This window comes from Bos taurus, chromosome 23, assembly GCF_002263795.3.
Source record: "Bos taurus isolate L1 Dominette 01449 registration number 42190680 breed Hereford chromosome 23, ARS-UCD2.0, whole genome shotgun sequence".
NCBI lineage: Eukaryota > Metazoa > Chordata > Mammalia > Artiodactyla > Bovidae > Bos > Bos taurus.
In genome coordinates, this window is record NC_037350.1 from 43192781 (window position 1) to 43205137 (window position 12357).

A 12357-nucleotide genomic window follows, 5' to 3' on the forward strand; every position below is an offset into this window, starting at 1 on the left:
TGTCTCAGATATAAGGAATATCCGCTCTTCCCATAAGGAACTGGAAAACTAAACAAACACATCTGTGACTGCTGCCAGCCCTCACCCATAATGCAAAATAAACAAGGAAACACACAAAACATAATCCTTTGTTGGTGGTTGTAGGGGAGATAGGTAAAAACTTAGACTTTTGAAGTACGCGATTAAGAAATTCTTCCTCATACTTTATCAGACTTACATTGGCCATGATTTCATCTTTATTCCAGTTCTGTCCAGATAAAAATACTATTCTCTTCGCTACACATATTTTTAATAAAAATTATATTTTACAAATAAAAATATGTAAAACATTTCACATGTAAGATAACTTTTGACAAAGTATATTTGATATGTAAAACCTATATTGTGTACTTTAATAGAACATTTTATATTTAATATTTTAATTTTACAAATAAAACTATATATGAAATGTTACAGATTAATATAAATAAAATATTAAGTAAAACACCTGATATTGGCAAACATTTAAAAATATTTGTAAAATATAGGCTAGTTAAATGTATGAAAATAAATCTTAATATTTAAATCACTGTGATCAGATCAGTTCAGTTGCTTAGTCGTGTCCGACTCTTTGCAACCCCATGAATCGCAGCACGCCAGGCCTCCCTGTCCATCACCGACTCCTGGAGTTCACTGAGACTCACATCCATCGAGTCAGTGATGTCATCCAGCCATCTCATCCTCTGTCATCCCCTTCTCCTCTTGCCCCCAATCCCTCCCAGCATCAGAGTCTTTTCCAATGAGCCAACTCTTCACATGAGGTGGCCAAGTACTGGAGTCTCAGCTTTAGCATCATTCCTTCCAAAGAAATCCCAGGGCTGATCTCCTTCAGAATGGACTGGTTGGATCTCCTTGCAGTCCAAGGGACTCTCAAGAGTCTTCTCCAACACCACAGTTCAAAAGCATCAATTCTTCGGCACTCAGCCTTCTTCACAGTCCAACTCTCACATCCATACATGACCACAGGAAAAACCATAGCCTTGATTAGACGGACCTTTGTTGGCAAAATAATGTCTCTGGCTTTTGAATATGCTATCTAGGTTGGTCATAACTTTCCTACCAAGGAGTAAGCGTCTTTTAATTTCATGGCTGCAATCACCATCTGCAGTGATTTTGGAGCCCAGAAAAATAAAGTCTGACACTGTTTCCACTGTTTCCCCATCTATTTCCCATGAAGTGATGGGACCGCATGCCATGATCTTCGTTTTCTGAATGTTGAGCTTTAAGCCAACTTTTTCACTCTCCACTTTCACTTTCATCAAGAGGCTTTTGAGTTCCTCTTCACTTTCTGCCATAAGGGTGGTGTCATCTGCATATCCGAGGTCATTGATATTTCTCCTGGAAATCTTGACTCCAGCTTATGTTTCTTCCAGTCCAGCATTTCTCATGATGTACTCTGCGTATAAGTTAAATAAACAGGGTGACAATATACAGCCTTGACGTACTCCTTTTCCTATTTGGAACCAGTCTGTTGTGACAGTTTAATACTAAAGTAATTCGACTTGAACATTTAAAGTAATGCTGAAATATATATCCTGCAACTTTACTATAATCATTGATTAGTTCTAGTAATTTTCTGGTGGAGTCTTTAGGGTTTTCTATGTAGAGGATCATGTCATCTGCAAACAGTGAGAGTTTTACTTCTTCTTTTCCAATCTGGATTCCTTTTATTTCTTTTTCTGCTCTGATTGCTGTGGCCAAAACTTCCAAAACTATGTTGAATTCAGTAATGGTGAAAGTGGGCACCCTTGTCTTGTTCCTGACTTTAGAGGAAATGCTTTCAATTTTTCACCATTGAGGATAATGTTTGCTGTGGGTTTGTCATATATAGCCTTTATTATGTTGAGGTATGTTCCTTCTATTCCTGCTTTCTGGAGAGTTCTTATCATAAATGGATGTTGAATTTTGTCAAAGGCTTTCTCTGCATCTATTGAGATAATCATATGGTTTTTATTTTTCAATTTGTTAATGTGGTGTATTACATTGACTGATTTGCAGATATTGAAGAATCCTTGCATCCCTGGGATAAAGCCCACTTGGTCATGGTATATGATCTTTTTAATGTGTTGTTGGATTCTGATTGCTAGAATTTTGTTAAGGATTTTTGCATCTATGTTCATCAGTGATATTGGCCTGTAGTTTTCTTTTTTTGTGGGATCTTTGTCAGGTTTTGGTATTAGGGTGATGGTGGCCTCATAGAATGAGTTTGGAAGTTTACCTTCCTCTGCAATTTTCTGGAAGAGTTTGAGCAGGATAGGTGTTAGCTCTTCTCTAAATTTTTGGTAGAATTCAGCTGTGAAGCCGTCTGGATCTGGGCTTTTGTTTACTGGAAGATTTTTGATTACAGTTTCAATTTCCGTGCTTGTGATAGGTCTGTTAAGATTTTCTATTTCTTCCTGGTCCAGTTTTGGAAAGTTGTACTTTTCTAAGAATTTGTCCATTTCTTCCACGTTGTCCATTTTATTGGCATATAATTGTTGATAGTAGTCTCTTATGATCCTTTGTATTTCTGTGTTGTCTGTTGTGATCTCTCCATTTTCATTTCTAATTTTATTGATTTGATTTTTCTCCCTTTGTTTCTTGATGAGTCTGGCTAATGGTTTGTCAGTTTTATTTATCCTTTCAAAGAACCAGCTTTTGGCTTTGTTGATTTTTGCTATGGTCTCTTGTTTCTTTTGCATTTATTTCTGCCCTAATTTTTAAGATTTCTTTCCTTCTACTAACCCTGGGGTTCTTCATTTCTTTCTTTTCTAGTTGCTTTAGGTGTAGGGTTAGGTTATTTATTTGACTTTTTTCTTGTTTCTTGAGGTATGCCTGTATTGCTATGAACTTTCCCCTTATTTTTGTATAAATAAAAGGTGTAATAAGATTTTTTAAAATTATAATAAGAGTAGTTAGTCATACAGGGAGGTCAACCCCAGTGCTCTCTGTCAACCTAGGCGGGTGGGATGGGGTGGGAGGTGGGAGGGAGGTTCAAGAGGGAGGGGACATATGTATACCTACGGCTGATTCGTGTTGATATTTGGCAGAAACCAACACAACTGCTGTAAAGCAATTCTCCGCCAATTAAAAATAATAAAAATTTTAAAAGATAAATTTTTAAAAAGGATAATAGTAGCTCAGCTGGTAAAGAATCTGCCTGCAATGCAGGAGACCCCAGTTGGATTCCTGGGTGGGGAAGATCCCCTGGAGAAGGGATAGGCTACCCACTCCAGTATTCTTGGGCTTCCCTGGTGGCCCAGACGGTAAAGCATACGCCTGCAATGCGGGAGACCTGGGCCCGATCCCTGGGTCAGGAAGATTCCCCTGGAGGAGAGGATGGCAACCCACTCCAGTATATTTGCCTGGAGAATTCCATGGACAGAGGAGCCTGGCGGGCTACAGTCCATAGGGTGGCAAAGAGCCAGACACGACTGGGCAACTAAGTGTGCACACACAGTAGCAACTACCAAAAAAAAAAAAAAAAGAGTAGTCCCATTGGCTTCCTGGTTCATGACCAGGGATGGGGCGGCGGGGTGGGGGGGGGGGTGGGTTGGGGGGGAAGAGGGGGTTGGCGGTGGGGGGTGGGGGTAGAGGCCACAGCGCCCCCTGTCTGCCGCTCGGCGCCAGCGTCCTGATGTGCTGTTTGTCCTCCCTTGCAGGCATCGGCAAGAACGTCATCTGCGACCGCGCGGCCACGCCGCTGGACGCCTTCCGCATGATGTCGGCCGCCCACTACTACCCGAAGCTCATGAGCGTCATGGGCAACGTGCTGCGCTTCCTGCCGGCCTTCGTGCGCATGAAGCAGCTCATCGAGGAGGGCTACGTGGGCGAGCTGCTGGTGTGCGAGGTGCAGGTGCACAGCGGCAGCCTGCTGGGCAAGAAGTACAACTGGAGCTGCGACGACCTGATGGGCGGTGGCGGGCTGCACTCGGTGGGCACCTACATCATCGACCTGCTGACCTTCCTCACCGGTCAGAAGGCCGTCAAGGTCCACGGGCTGCTCAAGACCTTTGTGAAGCAGACCGACCACATTAAGGGCATCCGCCAGATCACCAGCGACGACTTCTGCACCTTCCAGATGGTGCTGGAGGGCGGGGTGTGCTGTACCGTCACCCTCAACTTCAACGTGCCCGGCGAGTTCAAGCAGGACGTGACCGTGGTGGGCTCGGCCGGGCGCCTCCTGGCCGTGGGCACGGACCTGTACGGCCAGCGCAACAGCGCCCCGGAGCAGGAGCTGCTGGTACAGGACGCCACGCCGGTCAGCAACTCCTTGCTGCCCGAGAAGGCCTTCAGCGACATCCCCTCACCCTACCTGCGCGGCACCATCAAGATGATGCAGGCCGTGCGCCAAGCCTTCCAGGACCAGGACGATCGGCGCACGTGGGACGGACGGCCGCTCACCATGGCTGCCACCTTCGACGACTGCCTGTATGCCCTGTGCGTGGTGGACACCATCAAACGGTCCAGCCAGACGGGCGAGTGGCAGAACATCGCGGTGATGACCGAGGAGCCCGAGCTGAGCCCTGCCTACCTGATCAGCGAGGCCATGCGGCGCAGCAGGATGTCCCTGTACTGCTAGCCCGGACTGGGGGAACCCGGACTAGGGGAACCCGGACTGGGGGTACCCGGACTGGGGGTACCCGGACTGGGGACCCGGCGTGACCCAGGCCTCCAGCCAGAGGATGGGGGTGGGGAACAGTCTGAGGGGTGGGGGTTGGGGGAAGGGAGAGGTAGCCTCAAGGAGTCTGGGGGCCGGGAAGTGGAAAGGGGCAGTGTGTGGGAATGGGGTCCGGGAGGCCGAGGCCCTACCGGGATGAGGGGCCCCAATCGAGACTGAGTTGGGAGGCTGCCTCTCCCTGCCCTTCAACTGTGAGCAGCCGGGAGGGATGGCTGGCCTCCGCACCACATCCATCGCGCCACCATCCCCCGACCCCCGCCCCCCAACCCCGTCTTGGCCTTCTTTGCAAGCCAAATGCCCCTGTGCAGTCAGGGCCCCTGAATCCAACAGGCGAGCACAGCGGGCAGGAGAAGGTGCATTGTTAGGTGGCCGCGCCAGCCTCTTGGTCTGGGGAGAGGCGGGGATCGGTGGCTAAAGAGAAAGTTCAGATTCCAGGAAGCCACTTACAGGGTCTACGGGGGATAAAGTACTTGGTAGCAAAGTATACAGCTTTCTTGAAGGTTGGGCCCTCGAAGCTGGAGGGAGGAGGTGTCTTCCTAATTGACTTATTGCCCTTTTCCTGGCCTGAGGCCAGGTCAAGGAGTGCGGGGAAGGGCCAGCCGAGAATCGCTTCCCTGGAGCCAAAAGGTGAGGGCAAGGGCACTGAAATAGACAAGGCAGAGAAGAAAATTTCCCTTTGGATGTGTCAGGATTAAAAGCCCACAAGGAGTCACCTTGTAACTATTTCTGATGCAGTATTGACATGGTCCTTTCAGGGACCGAGGAGACAGCAGGACGGAGGTGTGGGTTTGACCACAGGCTCCTGGGCTGTTGTCCAGGCCCCGGGGCAGCCGTGAGCCCCAGGCTCGCAGGGGCAAGTCCCCATCAGAAGGGAAAGTGAGCCAGCCCTGCACCTGTCTCTCCTGGCAAGCTGGGGAAGGGCTCCTAGGAGAGTACCCCACTTTGTGGATTTTAAAAGGGAAGCCTTCAGGTTCACACAGATATAATCGTCTTCCCTTTGGGGGAGAAAAATGTCAAGGCTCTTTTCCTTATTTGGACCTTTGTTCTCATGCATCAAAAAAGTGAAAACTTCTGACTAGGTATTAAAACAAAAGGACAATAAGGAACATTATATTCAGTATTTCTAAATGGGGTTTAGAACCCTCTGAGGTGTATAGTTTGCTTAGGCTTGAGAAAGCTAATGTAGGAGAAAACATCTTCTCCCTCCCCTGGTCTCCTATCCCTCTTAACGCCCTCTGCTTACTGAGCTTTTACTGGAGATGGCAAACTGCAGGCTTGGAGCAGGCGGTGCCAGAGGGAACGACCAGAGACAGACAGACACACACACACGTTTATAAATGCTCTCTACCACCATTGTCACTAAAATCCCTCTTGGGAATTCAGACCTGGTCTTGAAAGAAAGCTTAAGTCAAATACATTTTGAAAATGAGGACTTATCCTATTGTTTCCTTTTCTTAATTCTTCACCACACATAGGATATTTGTTGAGGTTGGCTGTTGAGAGGGTTACTTGTAAGTCTACGGAGTCTGTTCACAGTCACAGAAACCCGCTGTTGTCTTTGGCACACAAGTAACATTTGGAGTCTTTTCAGATGGCCCGCAGTGGAACTGGAAGGGAATTTAAGGGGCTGAGAGTGCACCCCACGCTCTGAGCAGGCAAAGTCTCAAAATGAACTAACTGATCAGTTGCTCCTCCATCCTCATACGCTATGCATCCCAGACTGACCCTGAGTGCAGTGGCGCCATGTCCAAACATTCCCTGGGAATGTTGGTATTTTCTAGCACAGAGGAGTAGGAATTATCTTCCTAGAAAGAATTTCCCTGTTTCCTGGGCCTTCCTGCCATGTGGGAAGGTTAGTCGGCTACAACTCTCCATCACACGATTTGTTCCTTCTCCATTGACAGAATCAGCATGCCAGCTTTTGTAGCTAACAGCTCAAAACTAGAAGTTTGGTAGCATGGAAGTCTTTCAGTGAGAGTTTGAGTGGAAAGCCATGCCATGGACTTTTGGGGTTCAGATTCTCCTAAATTCTAAATTCCTCTCTGGATAAATAGCTTTTGTAGAAGCTGAGTAGAAAGAATTTTTTTTTCCTAGTTGGCCCAAAGGGGTGGGATCGAGGATGAAAAGAAAGGAAACTAGTGACCCTATGGGTCTCGTTTTTCTAAGTCATTTATAATCTAAGTAGAGCTGTTCCTGGGGGTTCAATTTTGCTTCTGTACTTTAAATACTTGGAAGTTCTTTCCCCCTCAAAGATCTCTGAGCTCTGTGATGAATATTTAGTGTCTAAAACAAAAATTCTCATTTGAGGCTGGGGTATATGGAAGAATATATATTCTTAAAAAGCAGCATGAAAAATAGTAAGTGTACTCAAATTTTATCTACTGAAATGCATGTGATAGGTAGATGCAGGAACAGGTGGAAGAAAAGGCCTAGGTGGTTTATTTTGTTAATAGAAAAGCTACAGTACATGGCTTCGTTAGTGCTCCTTTGGCCCCAGTCCTGTCACTTGCAAAGACTTTATTAGGAGCCACAATATAAAGTTGAAATCTCCAGCTCGCAACAACATTCTCTAGGACTTTGTCCCAGCCCAGCACCCCCAGCAGTACCCTCAGGGGACTGGGTATCCTTGGTTGGATTGGAGCTTAGATGAAGCTTCTGGAGTCATCCAGCCCCTCTCTCTGCCTTGTTGAATGTGTTTCAAGGGTCCAGCATCATGGAGGCTCCATTTCAGGATCATCATAGTTAGTCCCCACTCGCCTGGTTTGTCCCCATAATTGTTTTGGGGGGCCTCTGATAACTGGATGTTTGGCTCGTACCACTTCTGGCCTCAGAAGATGTTCCAGATTCTGAGAGAGGGTGTAAGGGGTGCTCACCTGGTGCCCACAAGTGTTTAGGAATGCTCTGTGCTTATTTGGAAGGTTTGGGTTCTCTGAGTTTTCTCCTGGAGAGCTGGTGACCCCTGTCAGCTCCCCCTATGACTCCTCTTCACCCCCCTGGGAGAGGTGCGGCAGGGGACCACAGGGCCTTCTCAGCCCACCTTGGGCCTCTCAGGGCAGTTTTGGCTGACTCCAGCTGAAGCGGAAGTTCTCCAGGCCCTTTTTCCCTCTGCAGAGAGCCATCTCAGTCCTCCCTGTGTGCCCACATTTCCTGATCATCTGCTGTGTTTAGGGTATTTTAAGTGTGGTGGTTTAGTTGCTCAGTCGTATCTAACTTTTGCAACCCTGTAGACTGTAGCCCACCAGGCTCCTCTGTCCATGGGATTTTCCAAGCAAGAATACTGGAGTGGGTTGCCATTCCTTTCTCCAGGGGATCTTCCTGGCCCAGGGATTGAACCGGGGTCACCTGCATTGCAGGTGGATTCTTTGCCAACTGAGCCAAGTACATCCTCTTACTTAATCCATAAAACCACCCTATAGTTTTGGGGATTGTTAGTCCCATTTTACACATAAGAAAATTGAGGCTGAGAGGATGAGTCATCTGCCCAGGGTCACAAAACTGTGAAGTACAAGAGGGGTCACCTGAATCCAAAAACCTTCCTTCTCCAAACCTCATGGCTTCCCATGAAGGAAGGTGTGCTCTCTGCAGTTCTTTGCCGGGCAAGAAAGCTCTCCTTGTTGAACCCTGTCGGGGTCTGTGGGGCCACAGTGATTCGACACTCTGCCCTGCATGGGGCTCCCCTCTGCGGCTGTCAACACCTCCCCGTGGAGCCGGGTGTCACATTTGCTGTTCTGCCAGAAGTTTCCTTGTAGAGCTGCAAATAGAAGAGTTGATTTTTCTTCCTCTTCCAAACTGGAAATACCACTCAGCTTCTTTTAAAATCAACTTCCTAAGTTGATTCTGATGGCAGGCGATGCAGCCAACCGCAGAGCTGGAGGTTTTTAAGAAGTTGTTGGCTGATTGTTACAAGGTTGTGCTCTCGCTGGTCCTAATAACATAGGAAAATGTCTCTTCTCAGGGAGCGGGGCGTTGACAGTGCATCTGACTTGGATGTTAGCTGTGCATGGCATTTGTACCTTTAGACTCTCTTAATTCTTGATCTTGTCTCATAGCCCCAGCTGTTGAATTGGACCTGTGGTCAAAGATGAGGTTTCTAATTGCATCGCTTTTATCCTGGTGGGTATGGTGGAATGGGGGAAATTCAGCATTGGTAAGGGTACCCTGGGGAGAAAGTAACTCCAGCTGCAGCTGAAGGGACTTCAGAGCCAATATATTCAGTAGTTCCTTTTGCATCCCCAAGAGGTTGTTGTCATTCAGTTGCTAAGTCGTGTCCAACTCTTTGCAACCCCATGGACTGCAGCACACCAGGCATCCCTGTCCTTAGCTATCTTCCTGAGTTTGCTCAAACTCATGTCCGTTGAGTTGATGATGCCATCCAATCATTTTGTCCTCAGGTCACCCCCTTTTTCCTCTGCCCTCAGTCTTTCCCAGCATCAGGGTCTTATCCAATGAGTCAGCTCTTCACATCAGGTGGCCATAGTGTTGGAGCTTCAGCACCAGTCCTTCCAATGAATATTCGGGGTAGATTTCCTTTAGGATCGACTGGTTGATCTCCTTGCTGTCCAAGGGACTCCCAAGAGTCTTCTCTAGCACCCCAAGAGGCTAAGTAATGCAAAAAAAAAAAAAAAGGAACTGAATATGCCACTTCTCAGCCAGGACTGGAACCCCAGTTTTCTGACTCAGTCCCATCCTGCCTCCCACAGCATCCCAGAGCTCTCAGGTGGGGAGAGGGAGGCCCACAGCGGTGACGTGACTTGCCCGAGGTCCCAGGGCTCGTTGGTAGAAGAGTTGCAGTGAGAACTGGGGCCTGCAGCTGCCTGTATTCCCTGAGCTCTTAAGCTGAATTCACTTAAAAAATTATGTCTCAAATGTAGTCTGAAGACTAGCTGTTTAGAATTTCCCATTGTGACTGTAATGTGCACAGTGGTCTAGAGTTTGTATTGTGTCTGGCGAGGATGGGGAATGTACGTTCAGATGCTCACCTCTGAGAGTCCCTGAGGCCCTCTCTCCTAGGCCCCGCCCCGTGGGTCCAGATCTAGGCCTTGACCAGCTTAGGACTCCTGTTCCACCACCATCTCTCCGTTTTCAGGCTTCCAAAGCCTGCAGGTCACGGGCCAGAGGCCACGACTCTGGAGAGTTTCTTTTTTTGAAATCAACTCTCAGAGCCCTGCACTTCAGTTCCCTTTTGGGGACAGCAAGACAGGTAATGTGACAATGCTTCTCTGCAGCCCCCAGGCGCCTGCCCAGCCTGCCGCAGCCCCGGCAGGAAAAGCGCGCAGGGCAGTGCCCCTGGTTTGAGGGGACAACCCTGAACTGGCCTTTAGGACTTCTCCCAAGAGGAGTGCAAACCTTCAGTGCTGCTCTCAGAGGTGATGTGGTGTCGTCAGAGTTTGGAGGTGAAGTCAGTAAGCACCGCGGACCTGAGTGACCACACCAGTTTTAGCAGCAGAAGGCGGTGGCCTACTGACTCTCTCTCTCTGTTACATCACTGTTCCTATTTGCTGGAGCCCTTGAGAGGGCCACCCGAGCGTCTGGCTCTCAGTCAGGCTGCTACAGCATTGCACTACTGAATACTCTTGAATCCGTTGCCCTCGTCTGTCCACGGCAATAGTGAGTAGAGGGATGACCAGACCATGTCACGTGTAGGGGCTCCGTGCTTGGCGTGGCAGCCAAGCTTGCTGGGGTGGTGTGAACAGGGTCCCCAGAGCAACCCTGGTGTCCGCGGTCTTTCCCCGTCTGGGTCTCTGCTGTCCCCTGCAGCCATCACAAGGGCTATGTTGTTGTTGGCGGAGCCCTGAGGTTTCTCCCCATAAACCCGATGACTGCTTGGTAATTCTTGTCCGCGGCTGGGAAACAAAACCCAAGCTGGCGACCTACCCTGTTCCTTTGCTGCCCTTTTCTCTGTCCGGCATCCAGCCGTGTTTAGTATTCTGGCCCTGTGCCTTGCCCAGGGGAGGCAGAAGTTTCTAGTGATTATGGCTTTCCGTTTGTTGCCCGGTGCTTTTACTGTGTTTTATTTTTTAACCAAAATTGCATCTGTTTGGTTGTCAGTGTTGAGTATGTATTTATTGTGTTTTACAAACATGAGTATATATGTATGTATCTGTATAAAAACTTATCTATGAAAAGTCAAGGCATGTAAACTAGATATTTTAAAGAGCTATTTATCAAGGGAAAAAAGATGTGTGTTATAAAGTAAACAGAGTCTATATTTTATATATAATGTAGATAGCAAAACATAGCTTATAAATTATAGAAAGTTTGGGTTTTCTTTTTTTATTATTAAAGCAAAAAAAAAAAAAAAAAAGACAATGAATGCAACTGTTCTTAGTGTTTTACAAGCTGAACTGCTGTGGGTGGTGGCCTTCCCTCCCAGGCCCTCGGGTTGAACAGTCTGTGCTCCGGGCCTGATGCCCGTGTTATGTCTGCGATGCTCTGGGGGCCACGGCTTACCATCACCCCGCCAGCTGACATGTGCCACTTGAAATGTGGCTTCCTGCTGTCCTCCCCAATTGACGTTGCTGGGATAAAGGAATGGAAGTAGCAAATAAAGATTGAAGAGAAGATGTAACTCCAGCTGCTTTACTGTTTATTAGACCCGGGTCTTCTTGCTGATGAGCTAGGTTCCTGGTCGAATTGTGGGATGTGAAGCAAGAATGGGGGTGGGAATGAGACGGTGCATCTGGGGTGTGGGGGTGTGTCTAGGCGGGGAGGAGGGGGTCTGTTCTGGTGTCAGCACCCATGAGGCTGAGCAGTGGAATCCACTCTGCTTTTTTAATGGTAGATGTATTGGAAGCTAGAACTGGAGGCACTTGGGAACATCTGGCTCAAATCCTGGTTCTAATTTTGAAAATGTGGACATGGAAGGGAAATAACCTGCCTAAGGCCACTCAGAGTGTGTGTGTGTGTGTGAGAAAGCCCAAACCAGGCAAACAAGATGACAACAGAGACCTTAGACTGGGGAGCAAATTTCAGGATTCTCTGGTATACCAAGATCTTAACCTAACACCTCCCACCAAGCTCTATAAGACACATTCAAACAGGCTCCGTTGACTCTTTACAAGAGCATCTTTGCTTTGTTCTTAGCAGCATTTAAGGGCCACCATTGTGGACTGAGGTCAGCTGAATCTGAGATTTGTGTGGATGAGGTCTCCCGTGGATAGGCTGGTCTTTCCACCCTCTACTGTCTTAGAGAACACACAGGTAATTCTTCTGGTCCATGCTTTCCCTTCATGTAAAAACAGGAAATAGGAAGAAATATACAGAAGCTGAGATCTCATTGTTCATTTCTTATTGAGCAGGTCGTGATGTTAATGCATTCAGAACACAGCCCATCCTTTAAGACAAAAAGGTGCAGCAAATGCTTGTGTTCACATGGATCCTGACGATACACGTGTAACATCTCATACTTGGGACAGTGCAGTAAGTCTGAGCTCGGTTCTGAAGAAGGCAGTGAGAGGGGCTTCTTTATCAAAGCTGCAAGTGCCATGTGCCCAACTGTAAAATATTGTGCCATGGGGTCCAGTTCTCCAGTTCTTCTAGCCACATGGCCTGGGAACCAGCCCCTGGTGAAAGACTCCACACTCCTGAGCATTTATGTACATTTTCAATCCAAGAGCAAGTTGTTCCTTCACAGGTTTGGAATTTCTTTGTGATGCTGG

The 12357-nt window shown here is 47.7% G+C and overlaps 1 protein-coding gene across 3 annotated transcripts in view; it reads left to right on the top strand.

Moving 5' to 3' along the window:
- Positions 1–11267, top strand: part of GFOD1 (glucose-fructose oxidoreductase domain containing 1) — a 103490-nt gene extending 92223 nt beyond the window's left edge. For all 3 annotated transcript variants that reach the window (XM_024984139.2, XM_024984140.2, XM_024984141.2), the window contains exon 2: positions 3681–11267. In XM_024984139.2, coding sequence (XP_024839907.1) covers positions 3681–4600 — 920 coding nt within the window. In that variant the 3' untranslated portion in view covers positions 4601–11267. The remainder of the gene's footprint in view (positions 1–3680) is intronic.
- Positions 11268–12357: the final 1090 nt, after the last annotated feature.